Here is a 20,481-nt window from a genome sequence, read left to right as displayed (position 1 = left end):
TTCCTACTAAATTTAACCACATTTAGAAGTCCACAATCACCCAAAGATACAGAATATAAACAAAACATACCAAGTTAATTCTCTGCTGTCCACTTCCTTTCTCTCTCTTAGCCTCTTCATCCTTCCTTTGAGTCTGCTGGAGGAGACCAATCAGTTCTGCTCCTTCACTATGCCTGCAAAGAGCAATTGCACTCCCAGGTGCTCTTAGGAAGCAGAGTGAGCTCTGTTCCAGGTGAAACCTATTGGCAGTTTCTGGGAGAGGAAAGCCTGGCTAAAAGCTCATTGCATGCTACTAGATGACTTGCAGGAGTCTCTCATCCACTTCTCTGTTCATGTCAGGATCCTTAGCTTCCAATCTTTGGCAAGCAGAGTTTCTTCATGCTGGACTAATCACTAGGCCAGGATTCCAAGTTTAAGCCACTACTGATAGTAATTTCTTTTTTTACTTCACTTCAAAATAGGACAATAAGTACTGAGCAGGAAAGAAAGATGGACTGGAAAGAAGTGGGCAAGTATGAGAGGGGACTTTAACTGCAGCATGCATGGAAGAGTTAATAGCAAGGCTGCTCATAAATAGCTGCTGGTTTTCTCCAGAAACATGAATGGGGCATTGTATTACAAAAAGCAAATCTGGCATTTTAATTCAATATTTTATTACAGACACACAAAAAATTAATACAAAAGTCAGCTGTCACAACTGAGATTACTATAATGCTCTATTTTTTTTTATTAAAAAGGTTACAAATTAAAAAATCACACATAAAGAAACTGAGATATTCTATGCATTCGTTCTCATTAATCATGATTCTCTCTGGTGATTGAAATAAGAGACCAGATTCTTCTCAGTGCTACTCAGTGAAGAGGCAACATGCACTAATAAGGAACTATTTTGCTTAAACATAAGAGGGGGAAAAAAACCCTATTTTTCTTCTTTACTATGCAAGTAATCAAATACTAAGCAGGTTGTGTAAAGAAACTGTGGAGTCTTCATCCTTGGAGATATTCAAACCCACGTCAGTCCTGGGCAGCCTGCTTGGATGACAGGGTTCTGAGCAGGGCAGGCTGTTGTACAAGATGACCTCCAGCGGTCCCTTCCAACCTCTGCAGTTCTGTGATGCCATATCTAAGTCAAACCTTATCAAATCTAGATAACTGTGCTACTTCAACAGAAGGCAAACCAAGAGAGTGAAAGAAAACAGAGCTGACAGGCTGAGTTTATTGACTCTGAAACTCACAAAGTAGGCAGGCATACATCAAACCGGATCCTTTTCTTCAGTCAGTGCCAGATTCTACAGGAGTTATCCTTGCTCCCTAGTAATAAACACACATTGTGAAGGATCATTTAGGTGCACAGTCTATCCATTTCTGTTAATACCTACATCAACAATGTACCCATAAAACACATATATTTTTTCTCAACTAGCAAAAGGCAGCAGAATCTAGGGCAATACTTTCAACTGAGATCATCCTGCATCCTATGACTGAAATGAAGGAAACCTGATCAGAGTTCAGTACCAAATACAAAAAAGGCATGGTCCTTTGCCTTGTGTTCATCCACACCTCCCTCACAGCAATGCATTGTGAGAAAATGGCTTTGTCACTGCTCTGGTGCTGGTATGTGCCCACTGGAGAGATGGGAGGTCGTGCCCATACCTTTGCACAAATTCTTTCATGGCCATATTGTCTTAAATCTCAGTTCTAAAGTGAAGTTCTAGATTTTCTTGACTATATTGTAAGTCACTGCTGGTACACGCATTTGGCCCCAGAAAGTTTTCAGATAGTTTTTGTTTTGCCATAGCAAGATTTCAGATGTCTCTCAAGAAAAGGAAAGAAAAATAGAATATATTAGTTACCTGTAATGATTGTATCACCTTTGTAGTTAAAAGCACAGGAGAAGATCTCATCAGTATGGCCCTCTAATATCTGAAGGCAGTGTCCAGTAGCAGCATCCCAGAGCCGAGCTGTTTTATCAGAACTGGCTGTTAGTATGCAATTGCCTTTAGGGTTGAAACACACCTTTAAAAAATACAGAAATTAGTTATGTATATGAGTTATATATTGTACTCAGCAAGTCCTAGAGAAAGAAGCATATAAAAGTGATTGAAAGATGTAAGTAGAAAGCAGCAACTCTTGCATTCAGATTTTTAGCTAAAATCAAGGGTAGTAGTCCACTAGAGTCATGCTGGCAAATTTTGTGGCTGAACACTTTGTGTATTTACAAAGGCCTTATATACTATGACCTTACTGCAGGATCATAGCTTCCAAATAGCAGTTTTATTTAAATGTCAACATTATTCCAATGTAAAATTTATATATATTTTATAGACTTCTACCTTAAATAACATACATCTCTGTAGTATTAGAATCTGCACTGGAAACTATTTTATAGTAAGTCTTCGTATTTGTTAAACATTCACTGCCAATACTGTATGGATTTCCAGATAATCAGGTACATTTTTTGAGCACTAACTGGACAATACCAGTTTATTATATAATTCAAAACCACTTAATCAGTGAGGGCAAAATGTCTGCTCCCCAGAAATCAAATTTCCAAGTAGTAACATTCCTAAGTGGTCACATCTCCATAGAATATCTACAGAAATACATGGCCTTTTCCACGTGCTCCCAGAGGAGCAGTTTCTCTCCTCCAGCACTGAAATGATGCCAATACTAAGGCCCTGATGGAAGCTGTCTCTGACCCATCCTCTCAGCAGCAGGGGTTCAGACTGTCCTCAGTGGTTCTACACTCAGTGTGAGATATTGCAGTGACTTTAGTAACTGTGGAACGACGATCCTTCTGAACTTCCTATTCTCTCAGCAAAATGATTTATATACTAATCAACAGAATTAAAGCATTTAAGTTTTGTTCATTAAGAACCATCCTAGATTTGAAATATTAATATTTCAACATCAAAATACATCAAAAAGAGCAGTACAAACAAAGCACACTAGCTTGGAAGCTAAGGAGATTATCTATCTGAAAGAATAATGAAAAGGTGGAAGCAATCAATAACAAAGTTTGAGAAATACATACAATGTTGGAAGCAACTAAATGTATTTGAAACAGAGCCTTGGTGTTCAAAACGGAGCCAGCAAAGCACATGAGCACACTTCTCATGACCAAGTGATTCATTTAGGTGCACAGTCTATCCATTTCTATTAATACCTACATCAACAATGTATGGTGGTATAATGATTAACAGTATTCCTGCATCATGGAGTAACTGCTGGATTGGATGTCACACAAAGTAAAGTTTAAAAATATGTAAACCACACACAACTTACCTTTGAAATTTCATCTTCATGCCCTTCTAGTTTTGCAATGCACTGTTTTGTTCCTGCATTATAGACTCTTGCTGACCCTGTTGCAGTAGGAGCCATATGTGATTGTTATGCTTTACCACCCATTTCAGTAAGAACATTTGAATAAGGTCAGAAGGAACTCATCCTCAGGTTTAATTTTGGAAGAAATAGAAGGCAAACTTCACAGAGTTTCCTCCAAGGGCAAAATATGCTAAAAAGAATCTGTAATCTGAGTGGAAAAGATTGCCTTCCTTTCCTAATCAGAAATGGATTCTTCTGGAAAATTCCTAACATATGAATACAAAGGTCCACATAGAACACAGTTTATTGAAGCCTGTTATTTCAGAATACATGTACAATATATTTATAAAGCTTTCATTATATTTCACTGTTTAATAAGATATTGATTAAATATCAGGAAACTGTTTACATTGGCTTTTGTCTTAATATAGCAAGTACAGGAAAATAGATCCAAATAGTCCTCCCCATCCAGTCTGGTACCCTGTTTCTAGAATTGTGTATCTAAAACTAATACAGTATTGTCGTTATGCAGTATAACATAAATAATTGAGCAGGTCAATATAGAAAACTATTTATTGTGATTCCTATACAAATAATAAACATGCAAAACTTCTGCATGCCAATAACAAAGCTGCTTCTTTCACTACCTCTTTATTGTGTATTCTTTTGTTGTGCATTAGAAGAGCCTGCTAGTAAATCTAACAGTAAAATTCCAACTACATTTTTCATTAAAGCCTAAATCTGAGTCACCAAATCAACCCCCTGACAAGCTATTTATGTACACATTTAAAATGTATTTCCAGCCACAAGTGAAATATTTCTTTCCAAGTTTGAAGTTAAAGGGGAAAGACATGTTGAGTTGATTGAAGTATGAAAATAAGAACTTCATCATTGGAGAAAACTTTTAAAGTTTAATGCCCAATTTCTGTAATGAAACAAACATTGCTCGATGGATAGTTTTGAATCAAGTCCTCCTCTTCATCAAGCTACATTCAAAGCAGAGCCTGAGGAGAGGACAGAGGTGTTTGGTGCTGCAGCTCCCCAGCAGTGGCAGCCCCTCACTCACCATCGGCAGAGGCTGTTGCAATGCGCTGCCCGGTGTAGTCAAAGCAGACGTCCAGCACCTCCCTGCTGTGCCCCGCCAGCGTCGCGATGTGTGTCCCTGTCACAGCATTCCACAGCTGCACACACAAACAGGGGCACTGCATTGCTTCTTTGGACTAATTCACTTTAGAGGTATCTAGTTGAATGATAAAGCAACTTGTAGAGGCCCTTTCTGATGTTTGACATGTAATAACATGAAAGCTGAATACAAATCAATAAGGAGTCACTCTTTAGTTAGTTTAATGAAGTTCTATACATTTTTTAGTTCAGTGTATTGACTAAACAAGACTTGACTTCATGAAATCAGTAAGATTATAGGTTTTACATTTAGTTGTAAATTCTCTAATTCATTATATTCACTACTTTAAAATTATGCTCCTCAATTTAAAAAAGATACATTTTATATGTCAAGTAGCTGTATTCACTACCTACTCAAACAGCTTACCATGCACGTTTTGTCCATTGATCCAGTGACAATGAGAGAACAGTCCCAGTTGAACTGGGCACTGCTAATCTCTCCTCGGTGGCCTATTAAAGTATGTAACAACCTACCAAAAGAAAATTTTAAATGATCATTTACATTTATAGTATGTATTTTTATATACACCTATAAATCGTAAGTTTAGAAAATTGTATAGTTGAGGTGTCAAGCCTTAATTAAAGCAATTAAATGGAATGGTACAGCTCATTAACAATTCTAGTACTACATCAATTCCATTTTCTATTTTTGGCAAAAAGAGGCAGTAAAAAATAAAATGGAAATTTCCTCCCTTCTCTTTGAAAAATATTTTAGTGAATGTATTTCCAGTGAAATTTGATGATCTTCAATACCAGCGACAGATTCCTTGTATTCATCTACATGCTAAGCAAGTACAGCAAGTTTTTCCACATTACTCTCCCATTATCCTACTTCAATGAACTGTAAAAACAGTACATCTTTAAAACTCCATATAATCTAAACCCTTTATAAAATCCACTGAAGATCAAATGGAAGTTAATCAGGTACTTAATGTGAGCATGTTCCCAAATAACAGACAAATGACAGCCCAACTGAAATATGATTTCTAATCCTCATTAATCCTGAACATCTTGCTGCACAAGATTAGCAATACAAGTCCCATTAAATTCTTCAGCTTTATCTGAGTAGAGAGGTTACAATTAGCCAATACTGCTTCCTATTTAATGGCCTATAAAGCAACAAAGCCTAAAAAAGATTAATTGAGATATGCATCTATTAAAGGATTAGCAAATTGGGTTATTATCACAATGTAGTATCACTGCATCATTAATAGAAGCAGACTGTAAATAACAGATAAACTAATGACTAGAAAAACAACTAAATTAGTTTAAGTGACTGAAATGTTTTTATTCATTGCACAAGATATACAAGAGTAGCTAAATTAATATATGTGCTAAATGAACAGTAAAGAAAATTTCCTGAGCATTTGAATTTGCTATTTGTTTATAATAACAAAAACTTGATTACATTCTTAGTATTTTACAGAATTACTCTTTTTAATTTCTAACACTGAGGTCTACACTGTTGTAATTGTGCAGATTCTTTTACAGTAAAACAAAAAATCAACAATCCAAAAACAGAGGAAAACTTAATTTTATAAACGTATTATTTGGTCATCAAGACTGCTGTTACTGTAATACCTAATGCCCAAAATACCTAGTAATACCTACAAATAAATTTTAATCTAAAAGCTGAAAGCTTAAACTTTCAATTTTCAAAAAGGCAGTGCGGCCTTCAAGCTTTGACATAAAAATCTGATCAATAAACAGAATAAATAGCAATGTGGAGACCATCTCACAGAAGCCGTTATCAGAAACACAGAAAAAACACAGAAGACAGACTTATGAAGTGCCATTAAAAATCCCATTTCAGTTTATTATTAAAAGCAATCAGCTTTAGTCATGGCAGTATTTCCTTAGCCTTCAGTTTCCAAGTGAAATTTGATCTATGGATGCTCTAGTATTTGACTATAATTGCAAATGAGAAACTGCTTCACTCTCACACGCTGGTGTCCAGCACCCCTCACCCAAGATACAGGACCAGGCTGATGATTTGCCAAATGAAGCTTTGCAGACACCTTCAACTGAACTACAATGGGCTGTATCTGCCATGGAAATACAGACTTGGATTACAAAAGTGTGTTTCCCCCTTTACCCTTTTTTCTTTTAAATCATAGCTATTTTATGAAGAGAATCTCAAACTTTGCTCAGATTTTCTGTCCCTACATCAATTTCCCTCAGGGCAGTTCAGGGCACCTACCCAGAATAAAACTCAGGAACACATGTGCTCAGCAGCGTCAGCCAGCAGAAACTGAAATTTGAAAAGCTGTACACCTCATGTGACTCACATGGTGAAAAACAAGTACACAAAACCTCACAAGTTGTTTTCAGATCTACCTGAATCTGTCAACAGAAAATTATTATTTGCTCACAGTCTTTCTGACTGCAACTTTCCATTATTTCTAAATGTATTCATGCCCAGATGGCTCATGCCATCTGAAAGACTGACTGCTGGCCTTGGAACAATTCTATTGCCTGCTAGCTAATCTCCAGAGCTGCCAGTGAGACTCTGCTCCTTCATATTGCTGGTATTGGCCCTGATGTGAAGTCTGTATTGATTTCATAGAAAAAAAATGCAACATGAAAATCCCCAGACTTTGATTTCACTGTAGGCTCAAACAATAAGATGGAAAAAGTATTTTTCACACAAAAACACTTGCAAGAACATCAGGCTGAAGGAAGTTGAATTCAAAGGTCGATTTGCTGAATGAGTGTTGGTGTTGAATAAGCTCAAAGATTATAGGATCAAGACTTAAATGATACACTATGTGTACACTACTTATAAATCACACACTTAGTCTCACTTTTATATATATTGTCTATTATCCCAAAATATCACTATACACACACTTTTCTTTTATATATAAATTTCAGAGATATTCCCCTTGGTCTCAAAAAAAAAAAAAAGGCACAACCCCTGTAAACAAAATAGAATGGTTATCTTCATAAATTACTCTGTCAGTAATCAGGGTGATCATTTTATTATTTTACTTACACTGAGTTTCCCACTGAAAAAACAAGTGAATTTGTCATTCAGTATTATACAAGTTCATATTTACCTGTTGCATTATTATTTGTTGGCATCCTAATCAAGAGATTTTGTTCTCTACAGTCAAAGGAGAACACATACTAAATTCATATTGACAAAGGATGATGAGAGGAAAAATACACCCTCTACAGTTTTTAAAGATAACATAACCAGAATAATTTTCTATAACATAAAATCTACTTTCTACTTAAACAGTCTAGAAATCCTAGACACATTGCAAATCATGAGTTTCCATGTTGATAAATATATTTCTCTTTGAAGAATTCACCAGGAACATGCATAGGATCTGTCCAATCTTTCTGTCTCTTTAGCATTCATAAGACAGAAATTTAAAATAAAGAACACATCCAAAAGCATTTCATGAGCAGCATTCCTTTTCAAAAGAACAAAGAGAACAGGAGTAACAAATTACAAGATGAAAGAACATATACTCTAAATGAAATAAAAGCTGAAATAAGCAAGCATGAAATAAGGTGTAGCTCAACATTTTCTATTTAATTTGTCCTGAAATCATGCAAAGTAAAATTATATTTATTAGTACTATAGTACCTGCCAGTGCCAACATCCCATACTCCTACTGTATGGTCAAAGGAGCCAGTGATGATCCTGTCTCCAGTGGTATTGAAAGACAGAGCAATAATTTCTGCTGAGTGTCCCTGAGAGAATTTTTGAAAAGGAGTATGAGAATACAAATTATTACTTTTCCATTAATATAGTTTAATATGTAATCATTTTTCATCAGCATAATCCTTCTATAACTCATCACTATTTTATTTACTGTCTTGTCCAGTACACCACAATTTTGACAGAATGATCTACCTGACAGTGGAATAGTCAATATCCCAACAACTGCAAAAACTCAGGCACACCACTTAAGCAGGAAGCTTATTCACTACATATGACTTAGGATTTATGTAAGAGAAATGCATTGAAGCAGCAGAGGCCAATCTGACCCTGGGGAATGCCAGCAAGCCATGCAGAGCAAAGAGAGATGACAATCTAGAGGTAACTGGATGGCTGTCCTCTCCCTTGTTTACCTCCTCCATACAGAGGAGGTCACAACTGACAGTAGAGCAGTAAGTTTTAACAAGTGATGGAAGGGATTCTAATCTATAGCAGTAATGTCACTGCAATGAGAAACTCTGTCTTTTGATAAATAGGACTCATAAAATACCAAAGCTTTTCTAATTCCCTTCAAGTTTTCTTATTCTGTTTTATAACTGCAGTCACTATGGGATCACCTGGTAAAAGAAACTGCAAAGTTTGAAACAGTTGTAATGGTTACACTGTTATTTATCTCAGTTGGAAAACTAAGCCAGGAGCACCTCTGAAAACATAAAGAATGCAAACATACATTTAAAGTGGCTACTTCTTCTCCTTTCTCTAGATCCCATAATTTGGCAGTGGTATCCATGCTTCCAGTTGCCAACAGTGTGCTCTGAGGATTAAATGATAAGCACACCTGTAGCAAGAAACATTAGAGAGAAAAAGTTTAAAGTAGTCCATTTATAAACAAGGACTAGGATTACTATTTTTAAATACGACAAAGACCTGATACTATTTTATGGCATCCAGAAAACTTGTAGAATTCTTCCAATAGCTCTAGAACAGCAACAAATCCTTACCACATAATTCTGGATAAGTACTCAAACCAAGTGGACTCCTTGCCAGCACATGCTTTTTTTTAAATTTCAAAATTCTCTTTGAAACCCTCCAATTACTATCCAGTCTGACAGTCCTCCCTAGCACTATCATTTGGTAGGTTTTCTCTGTTACTTGATGAGACTGGGGCAAAGATCATCCAAACAGTTCTGTGTACCCACAAACACACTCTGTGCACTCTTACTCTATCAGGTGTCATCATCGATGTCATTTGCCAAGGGCATTGCCACAGCATCATATTTAAGAAAAAGCAAGAATAAAAGCTTAACAACTACTTTTTTTCACATTAAAAAATTTCACATTAAAAAAAAATTCATATTAACAAATTATGTGTTCATCCTACCATTTTCTGTAATTATTCAATGTGATTGCTCTGCAAATAAAAAATAGCAGGTGCCATGAAAAAAGTAAAACAGTAGCTCAGTTTTTTCATCCTGAGTAACTATGGGCATGCCCTTGCCAGAAATGTATCAGATGCAATAATGGCCTTTTAGAAATAGGTCTGATTCAGAGAAACACATCATTTCCTACTGGCAATTACCTTCTTCTAATTACTTGTCAGCACAACTCCTAACACTCCGAGTCTAATCTAACCCCTAAGAAGTCAGAAAAAATGGAGGCCTTTAAGCATTTACCTGACTGATTTTATGCCATAAAATCACTGCAGCCTTTCTCAATAAGCAAACATGTTCTCCATTGTAAGGGGTAAATCAGAGCATCCAGAGAATCAAAACCACATTGAAATCAACCTCAAATTCCAATACAGTAAACCACCATTTTCTTGCTCTAGTTAAGGCCTCTCAATCTACAGTTAAATTCAAAATGTTTTTTTCAGAAACAATTTTCAGCAATATTTCACTGAAAAGTGTTGTATAGCTATTTTTTTAAAAAAACAAAAAAGCCATTCATTATCGAAATTCAGAGTGTTAATGTTTTTGCCCCGATCTTTCAAACTGAAATTTGTGTATCAAGGCACTTGCTGCTGCTGATAGGGGTCCTAGTGCATGGGAGAGGAAACCAAGCATTTTTAAGTCTAAGCTGTTTAAATTTCATAGATCTTTGACATTTCAGCATCCCACATATTCCCAGTTAACACACTTTAAATTTCAGAAATTCATTCCCCTACAGCTCCAATTGGTTCTGTACACAAAGTACAGATCTCTGTGAAATACAAGAATACAAGCAATGATGTTCTTGTAATTTAGTTCTGCAAATATGACAGGCAATGCAAGATAGCTGGAAAAACATGTGATATGTAATCAAACAAAAAGTATGTACAATAAACTGAAAATTTCAGTTGCTATGGTATTTTTCAATGTTTTAGCAAACAAGGGAAGTCAGAACAAAGTAAAAATAACAATATAATTTCAAACTGTGTGTGAGGATTTATTCTATCTCAAGAACTCAGACTATCATCCCTTGCAGTGCAGAAATGTTAACAAGACCTGGATGTATGAATAGAAGTGCCACAATAACTGTGCCTTCCAGTGGGAGCTCACAGGGAGTCAGAACTCACAGTCATCAACGATGGTGTGAGGAAACAAAGAAATAAGAAATATCCATCACTACTCACTATTTCTGCACTATGTCCTCTGAAGGTGTGATAACATTTTCCTGTTTCTGTACTCCACAGTTTGCAGGTTTTATCAAAAGATCCAGTGGCAATCTTGTCACTAAATAGAAAAAAAAAAAAATCCTATAATTTTTATGTAGAAAAAACCTCTGACTCCAGAGAAACAACACTCAGCCTTGGAAGCTCCCGTGCACTTTGGTGCTCGCTGCCACACTACAAGATCCTGCAACAGGATTTTACAAACACAAGTTACAGCAAGGCAAAAGATTAGCAGACACAGGGAGTTTCTAAAAGATCTACTGTGCCTATCTATAAGCAGAGGAGTGTTCATAACTGATGACTGACCTACTTGAGGGATGATGTTGTGCTGTACTTACATATTTATTAGGAAGTTATATAATTTCATCAGATAACATCTCTTTATCAACAATTATAAATGCAGTTCACCCAAATTTCCACTTTTATGTTACAATCTAGTTCTTGATCTTTGCACAGATTTTTGTCATTAGTTTCAGCAAGCTATATAAATGAACTTCATTAAATGCTTTTCTAAAGTAAAGAACAATATCAGAATATAAGACATTGACACAGCAGGATCTAAGTTTTCCTTTCACACAGAAGAAAAGAAAGAGATAAAGTTTCAAATAGTGTAAGAACAAATCTTTTAACATTAATTTCCTGATGGTAATTGTGTATTGTTCACCTGATAAATAGGACATCCAACATTAATGTGATTCAATAGAAAAATAGCTTCCTCAGGAAGCAAATGACAATGAAACTTCAGTAGCTAACATGTAATTCCCTTCACCTAACAGGTGGCAATTCCAACCTGGGGCAAACAATTGCTTAAGAAAACAAAAGGTGCAAAAATTAGTATCTGACGTTCACACAGCAGCACCTTGTGGATTGTACAAAAATAACTCAAAAGCTTTGACATTTCTAAATCATCCTAAATAATATTGAATTTGTAATGGCAAATGGAGAAGTCCACTTCTTTCTCCTTAACTGAAGCAACACAGATTGTCGTAAGTACTTATATGTCACATCACATACAGGCAGAAGAGAATGGTAAACATTCAGAATACAATCTGGTCATGTAGATATTACTGAAATAAACTGTGTTTCAATACATTCAGCTAACTCATATTTTTTTCAAGACTGAAGACCTAATTAAATTTTTGGTTAAAATTTCTAAATTTAATTCTAAAATATTATAGCAGAAAACATGTTTGAATGGATCTCTTGTACAAATAATGACAGTGTCATCCTACAGTGATTAGCTACAGATGAACTCTACAAACTCAGAAGTTTAACTCTTTCAATTTAAAATAGTCTATTCTTTGTTAGAATATTTGTAAAATAACAGTATTAGCAATTATGAAGAATCTCAGAGGAAATTTATTTACCCATAGGGGTTATTGAAAGCTATTGCATAGACAACGTTTCTGTGTCCCTCCAGCGAATGCAGCTCTTCTCCCGATGCTGTATCCCACAGTTTGCAGGTTCTATCATAGCTTCCAGTGATAAAGCTAAAGCAAAGAGAAATTCATTTCTGAATACAGCAAATATCTTACTGGTTCCAATGCACAGCCAAATTATTTATTTCCATAGATTTTAGTTAGCATTGTCTCAGATCCTAAATCTCCTCTTTCTTCCAAAAATACAGATTTATGACCAAAGAGGTTCCTTTTCTTCTTTCTTTTTAACATCTTATTCATAAAACCCCATTTTTTCTAATCTTTAGAGTATTTCAACTAGAAAGCATGCTGCTGCTTTTAAGACATGAAGGAAAAAATGATAAGACATATGTCCACAGTGAAATCAATTAACATGAAAGTAACACTTTTACTACAGTGAAACTCCCAAATTAGTTTATGTCAAAGACTTATTTAGCTTTTAGCAATATTTAGTTTATTCCCAAAAAGGTACTTCTTTCTGTAATATGATAATTGTCAATAGACTATGACTGTGGAAAAAAAAATTACATAAATTGAATCTCACCTGCTACTTTTTTGCATCTCCCATGGTCCAAGAGGCCTGAAATATAATCCCCAATTATGCCTGAAGCTGCTTATAAGCAGCAGAACTGAATTGTTTCAGCAAGATAAGAGCACTGAAGTTTCCATACCATTTAATTTACTAGTACAAAACTTCAATTAATGATTAGGTACTTTGACTTTGAAAACAACTTACCGGGAACCAGATTTGTTAAATGCAACATTAGTCAGAGGCAATATGTGTGTTCTAAGCACCTGAAATAGAAACAGGGGCACTGAGAGGAAATACATTTGATGCTAAAAAATTAAACAAAATTGCTCAAAAATATTCAACAGATTAATTTTTTCTCCTCCTCCTCCTGTTAGAGAAGAAAAAAATCCCACATTAATCATTAGGTTACCACTGAAGATGTTATATAGTATTGATTTCAATTTTATCCTTTATTTTAATGACCTGGGGTTTTTTTTCCACCTTTGCATTTTCTTCACCTTCTCCAAGGTGAGAAATTGGTCTTCTCAAGACCAGCAAAACAACCCTAGACCAGATCTGAATGGGGAAAACAAAAGAGGACACCATGATGACTATAAGATTACTGATGAAAGAAAGCCCAACTAATATTAACCCTTAGCCAGTGAACCAAGAAATCCAATTCAATTTGAGACTTTTAGGGTGTGGGATGCTTCCAGCTGGCACTTGACTTTGTTATACAAAACAGGATTTAAAAAAATAAATATGAGCCACAGCTTATAAGAAATATAAGCTACAGCTCTGTCTATGAGGTCATGACAAGGTGTGGAAAACCGTAACAAAGATACTCAGCAAGACAAAATTTCAACTTTAATGTCTGCAGATTGTGTAGGTTGTGGAGGGCACTGGTTTCTAACACTGTTTTCTAATCAGACACTACAAGATCATTCATGTGAATGAGCCCATAGCCATAGTAACACATACTAAGGTTTATTAAGCAAAGGTGAAAATAGTTTCAGATACTGCAATGGAAGTCACCATGCCATGATACTTTAAAAAGAACAACAACAAAAAAAAAAAAAAAAAAAAAAAAAAAAAAATCTGGTTGGTGTTTGAATAAACTGGCTGCTGTAAAACATGGCTTGCACTTTCACCTATTAGAAGCTGCCCTCTCCTCAAATCTAAACCATAATAAAATCAGAAACTGGGAAATCACCGCAATTGCTGACAGTGAAGTAAAGGGATGTTAAAAATACCCCAGTGATTCCCCAAGTCTTTTCTGCAGAGTAACAATGAAGAAGAAACTGTTTATGAACAGTGAGATTTAATCACTGACATATAACCAGAACTTCAATTTTTTTTTTTTTTTTTTGCTTATCTCAAGTTTTCCAAGCTGCCTGTCTCCAAAAGGAAAATGAGAAAGGTTCACAGAGCTTCTACTCAGAAGAGTAGGGATTCATCAAAATGGAAATAACAACTGATAAGTGAAGGACTGAGAGGGAGGGAAAAACAGAAAATGTATTTTATGTTACAGAAGCAGCAATTTCTGCTCTCTAGAGACTGCAACACAAGCTGTACTTTCAGCTACAAAGTGGGAATGGGCAATCAATATGTGGAAATGACAAAAATATTTAATTTTTTAAAAAAGCCACAATATCCATCTGCATATGAGAATTATGAAAATTTATGGAAATCTCACCCACAAGATTCTTAGGACTACATGCAGGCAGCTCTGAACAACAAAGGTATTTTGAAATTATTAAAAAAGGGAGGAAAACAAGATGGGGTTTTATGTAATTTCAGATTATGAGACTAATTCTCTTCTTCCAATGCCCAGTGCTGCAGTTGCTTTATCCACAGAACTCTGAGCCAGCAAATATTGTCTGTGCAAATGATACAATAATCAAAACCTAAAGCAGTATTAGGAAAAAATATTCCTCAATTGTGCAAAATCTGCTACAGCTGTATCTAATATAAAAATCTGCAAATTACTACAGCATCCCATGCCATGGAATAGCTTAAAATCTGAGAAATTGCTATAAAATCTTATTTCACTGCAGGGTGCCTAACATGCCACCATCACCACAATTACTGGAAATAACAAAAATATGATCTTATACACTTGTTTCAGATTATACTCCAGTGCAACAGGAATAAAAACCATTCATTTCCAAACAATGCACACATGGAACATTTTTTTCAGGGAAAAGGAAAACAAATCTTACTCCCACCAATCTCTTATATTTTATTAGTATCAGAAAGATCTGGTGGTCATATTTCATTTAGAAACTCTAAATGAAACTGAACATCAAAAAAGTTCTTGTCACACACTTCTAACCACTTTTGAGTGAAGGAAATAATCCAGCACTGATTGGATTTTCCTGCTTCTATTGTTTCCAAACAGAGAAGCTCAGACACAGCACTATACCCAACAATGAACAAATACATTATTTACACTCAAGTTTGAACAAGCATTTGAAGATTTGTCAGTCTCTGTGATGTACAAACAACTTCTAAAGCTTTTGAAAAGCAAGGCATTATCTCAGTTGAGAGCATAACTTGGAAGAGAAACTTCTCAAATTTAAGATGCCTTGCTACATAGCTCTGTTTTCAAGGTTAAATACATATTTCTTTGCAGAATTCACCCAGATGAGTATTCTGATCAAAAGAACGAAAGTTGTACTTTGGAACATGTAAGGGGTTTTACGGCTGAACAAACCAACACAAAACTTCTTTTTCTCTTCCAATGTAAGGTAACAATAAATGCTACAGCACTGACCAACATTGTTAACAGCTAGCTACACATTGCCATCTGCTGACACAATAAAGATACAACGTTTAATTATGTCAGATTGTAGCATGCAGTATCTCGAAGAAAGGTTCATTTGCACAATTAAATACAATTAAACCTATTCTCTTCTGACACACTCGATCTTGGATTTTAAGCTCTGCAAGGTCTCTGTAATCATTGCTCTTAAAAATCCTATTTGTTTGAAAAAATATTTCAAGTACGACCTGTAAGGTGAATATCAAGTCATCAATAGTCAAAGATAATAGTAATGACAGAAAGTAATGAAAACCAGGATTTGTAATGACAACTGCATGTAGCATAAAACCCCATAAATTTAGAGCATAAATCCCACCATTTTCACAAAATGAAGAACAAGTAGACACATGTATAAAAATATTTTCATCCTTTCCCAACAACTAATTTACATGGGGTCAATTTACAGGTTTTGTTTAAATGTAATTATGGGTGTTGTTGGCCCATAAACTCTTACTCAACAAATAAAAGATTGATTTCTCTCCATCCAAAACACACCCTAGTGCATAAACCTGGGTAAACAGTATCTAGAAACAATTATACCTCTCAACTTTATTGGGGGAATTCCTGGCAGAAAAGCCAGGCCAGACTCAGTTGCTCTGAAAGTGCAGAGGATTGAAAATTGCCAAGGAATCAGTCATACAGCACAATAAACAGCAGGAAAAATATACTCACAGTATCACCACTTAAACCCCCCCAAATTCCCAAAATTATTTTAAAGATGCCTCTGACCTTAAAAAGAGAGAAATTGTGATTCTGTTTTTCCCCTAGCTTCTCCTGCAATCTTTGTACTAGGCATATGACATGTTCCAAGCAGGAAGATGTGATGAGAGGTTCTCTTTTTTGGATTTCTTCTACTAAGGCTGTAACATCTGTGCTAATTATGAGAAAAGAATGAAAAATAACTCAATAAATACCCCAAACCCACTACAGTCCATCCTGTGGAAATAATTATGAATTTAAACCCATGAACATTATTTATTTGCAGAGAAACTGAAGTAAGCAATTAAATAGTATGCATTTATCTCATTCTGTAAAGGCCTAAAGAAATAAGAATAAATCTTTCTTGGTTTTTATATTTCATTCCCTCTCTTACTGAAGTTGTACAGTAAAATTCAACTTTAAAAATTGTAGCTTGGCAAGAAATTTATATTTTTGAACTATTTCCAAGGAGGATTAGGCATGGGAGATGTGAGTCAAAAATTGTCAGTTTAAATATCTGAATTAAACTGGAATTTCATAAATTCCAAACAAACTGTCCATGAAGTAGTAACAAGATAAATTATGTATGCAAAGGCTTAAATTTATCTCTGTCTGTAGCTTCAGAAATCTATGGCTGTTTCTACAACTCTTAGTTTTGACAGTAACTACCACATGGTCCAGTGTACTGATGTCCCTGGAGCCCCCAGCAAGGGGGCCACAGCTAGTCTGTGGAACTGGATCTTCTTCCCATTTCACCAGATAACTACTGATGTCTGTCTTTCTGTGAGAAGCTAAAGGTTGACAATATCCAGCAGTTAAATCACAATGCACTCTTAAGATCAGCTTAGCAAGAAAGCCAAGCATTTCTGTTAGTATGGGAATTATTCAATTCTAAAGGGGATTTTCTGCATCAGTCTTCTAAATGGGAGCCACTACATCATTAAAGAGTATCCTCTCAGTGTTTATACTCCTGTTCAGTAACATCAGTCAACTTATTTCTTTCACAAAAAGACTTGATAGGTTTTACCCACAGCACTATACCGGACAGTCCTAAGTAGACAAAACTTAAAAATGTTTAAATTGTGATTTTTTTAGCCTGCATATCCAGGTTACACTGTCTACTGACTTGGGCTTACATGCAAGGCCTCTTCCATATCAATGCTGGTATTAAGACAATTATATTACTTCATGTCTTTCTGCCTAATAAACTCCATGGATTTTGGTAACTTTATTTAATGGTGGCACTTTGTTATTTTTCTGAAGCCCCTCCTACTAGAGCTGGCTGAGTAGAGGACATAGGTTCTACATAATAGCTGATCTTAACTATGTCTAATACAGTCAAATAGAGTTTTACATGAACATGCTATAAAAACACAGAGAGTGCTGTTATCTGAAGTAATATCATACTTACTCAGGTCTAAGATCAAGCAGATCTATTGATTTGGTCTTTGACTCAACACCTTCTACATACTCCAAAATAATTCCTTTAAATACAAGTGATAAACAGGTCATAATTAGACTTCTGGAGTTTTATAATATGCACTGTAGACAGCAACACTTCCACTTTCATAGCTCCACTGACTTCAGGAGACACAATTCCAGCTCTTGGAGCTGGAAGGAGGTTAGCTGTTATTGCTGAGAGTAAGCATGGTGATGAACAACTCTCATATGCTTATATGAAAAATTATATTAAACAATATTATTTCTGAGCTATTTTCTATTCTAGAAATTAACAAGCTCTTTTTTCCAACAACTTTTTGTATCATTTCATCAGTATTAATTTCAAAGAAGCTGTCCTGAAGATACTTGCTGTAGTTTGGTGTTCCAAGAAGCCTGGAAAACATGTTTTACAAAAAGCATTATATTTATTCTAATGTTTGCAAAGGCTTGAGTGTAGTAATGTATCAAAAATCATAAAATGCTTTACATTTCCAGTTTTGCTCTGGCACCTCTGCAACTTCCACTGAACTGGAGTATTTAAATGTTTAACCACATGGCTTCCTGTTTTGAAACAGCTGATAAAATGCTTAGCTGCTCCTTGACTTTCTGTGGGAAAAGATAATTTAGATGAACTTCTGTGTCATTCTGCATTTTACAAAGTTCATAGGAAAAGCCACACTTCTGTGACTACACTATCATGAGCTTCTTCCATTTCTTTATGTGTTGGTGCTGCAATAAGTAAATCATCCATGTAATGTATGATTATTGCATCTGGATGTTTCTGTTGAGCAGGAGACAAAGCTCGTGCCACAAACCATTGGCATATAGTTGGCAAGTTTTTGAATTTGAAAGGAAGATCCTTTTTTCCAATACACTCCCTGAGCCGACCATCTCCAGGTTGTTTCACTTCTGAAATGTCACTGAAACACCTGAGTACAGCATATTGGTATATGGTACTGTAAGGTGCTGGCAGCACTGCTTTTCAAAGCATGGCTCCACTCAGAAAATTCATCAATGAAATACAAAAAATAGGAATTAGTATCAGCTAGGCTGGAAAAGGCCTCTGAGATCATTAAGTCCAACCCAGGACTGAACACCACTTTGTCAACCAAACCCTGGCACTGAACGCCAGTCCTTAAACCCCTCAGCGATGGTGACTCCACCAACTCCCTTTCCAATGTCTGATCACTGTTTCTATGAAGAATTTCTTCCTAATATCTAATTTAAATCTCCCCTGGCACAGGTAAAGACTATGCCCTCTCATCCTCTCACTGCCTGCCTGGCAGAAGAGACCGATCCTCACCTGGCTCCAACCTCCTCCTATGTAGCAGCAGAGTGGCAACTTTTTTCTGCTAAACAGCCATTTAAAAACACAAACACTTTTTTTTCTGTTCCACCGACAGTCACCGTTGACTTTTTAAACCCCTTCCTGTGATGCGAGTTAAGACTGCCTTGCCTTTGCAGTAAGTCACTAATTACAGCCTCTCAGCCAGGCACGGGCACAAACGGCGGCACCTCCGCCCCGGCCGGCGGGGGACCCGCCGTGACGGGCGGCCCGCACACCCCGCAGGGCCCCGCCGCACGCCCCACACCCGCAGCCCCCGGCCCGGCACGGCCGCCGGCAGCACCCGGAGCCCCGGCCCCGCTCCGCACCCGGCGGGAAGTAGCGCAGCAGGAGCCGCCTCAGCGCCATCGCCGCCGCCGCGCCGGGCCCGCGCGTCCGCCCGCAGCCATGGCAACGGCCCGGGGCGCATGCGCGGCCGCGGCGCGGGGCTGAGGGCGCCGGGCCCGCCATGGCGGGGAGCTGGGGGCGTGGCTGTGGCTGCGCAGCCGAGCCGGCCCCGGGTCAGCGCCACCGCCCCGGGGTCAGTGCTATTGCCCCAGGGTCAGCGCCACCGCCCGGGGTCAGTGCTATTGCCCAGGGGTCAGTGCTATCGCCCCGGGGTCAGTGTCACCGCCCCGGGGTCAGTGCTATTGCCCCGGGGTCAGCGCTATTGCCCCGGGGTCAGTGCTATCGCCCCGGGGTCAGCGCCACCGCCCCGGGGTCAGTGCTATTGCCCCAGGGTCAGCGCCACCGCCCGGGGTCAGTGCTATTGCCCAGGGGTCAGTGCTATCGCCCCGGGGTCAGTGTCACCGCCCCGGGGTCAGTGCTATTGCCCCGGGGTCAGCGCTATTGCCCCGGGGTCAGTGCTATCGCCCCGGGGTCAGCGCCACCGCCCCGGGGTCAGTGCTATTGCCCCGGGGTCAGTGCTATTGCCCCGGGGTCAGTGCCACCGCCCTGGGGTCAGCACCATCGCCAGGGGTCAGCGCTATTGCCCCGGGGTCAGTGCTATTGCCCCGGGGTCAGTGCCACCGCCCCGGGGTCAGTGCCACCGCCCCGGGGTCAGTGCTATTGCCCCAGGGTCAGCGCTATTGCCCCAGGGTCAGCGCTATTGCCCCGGGGTCAGTGCTATTGCCCCGGGGTCAGTGCCACCGCCCCGGGGTCAGTGCCATTGCCCCAGGGTCAGTGCCATCGCCCCGGGGTCAGTGCCATCGCCCCGGGGTCAGTGCTATTGCCCCGGGGTCAGTGCTATTGCCCCAGGGTCAGTGCCATTGCCCCGGGGTCAGTGCCATTGCCCCGGGGTCAGTGCTATTGCCCCAGGGTCAGTGCCATTGCCCCGGGGTCAGTGCCACCGCCCCGGGGTCAGTGCTATTGCCCCGGGGTCAGTGCTATTGCCCCGGGGTCAGTGCCACCTCCACCGTTCTTACCTGCGAGCGCTT

The 20,481-nt window shown here is 38.1% G+C and overlaps 1 protein-coding gene across 1 annotated transcript; it reads right to left on the bottom strand.

Annotated features, from left to right (window-relative positions):
- Nucleotides 1–633: 633 nt before the first annotated feature.
- DAW1 (dynein assembly factor with WD repeats 1) lies at nt 634–19,461 on the bottom strand. Its single transcript, XM_021553643.2, has 13 exons — nt 19,375–19,461; nt 17,693–17,765; nt 16,312–16,456; nt 12,984–13,042; nt 12,197–12,319; nt 10,791–10,890; nt 8,910–9,017; nt 8,105–8,211; nt 4,874–4,976; nt 4,391–4,505; nt 3,286–3,362; nt 1,854–2,016; nt 634–1,311 (listed from the first exon to the last, which is right to left on the bottom strand). Exons 1-13 carry the CDS (start codon nt 19,412–19,414, stop codon nt 1,277–1,279), a joined length of 1,248 nt encoding a protein of 415 aa, XP_021409318.1. The 5' UTR covers nt 19,415–19,461; the 3' UTR covers nt 634–1,276.
- Nucleotides 19,462–20,481: the final 1,020 nt, after the last annotated feature.

The sequence above is a fragment of the Lonchura striata genome, chromosome 10, assembly GCF_046129695.1.
Source record: "Lonchura striata isolate bLonStr1 chromosome 10, bLonStr1.mat, whole genome shotgun sequence".
Lineage (NCBI taxonomy): Eukaryota > Metazoa > Chordata > Aves > Passeriformes > Estrildidae > Lonchura > Lonchura striata.
The sequence above is the reverse complement of the archived record's forward strand: the minus strand, read 5'-3'. Positions and strand labels throughout refer to the sequence as shown.

Bases quoted from the DNA above. Each gene is read 5' to 3' on its own strand.
- DAW1 (XM_021553643.2), bottom strand. From the start codon at position 19,414: ATGGCGCTGAGGCGGCTCCTGCTGCGCTACTTCCCGCCGG. The intron at 13,043-16,311 runs GTCAGAGGCATC...TTTCTATTTCAG, and splicing joins ACAATTTCTCTCTTTTTAAG to GTGCTTAGAACACACATATT. The intron at 2,017-3,285 runs GTAAGTTGTGTG...TATTTTTTAAAG, and splicing joins ATGAAGATGAAATTTCAAAG to GTGTGTTTCAACCCTAAAGG.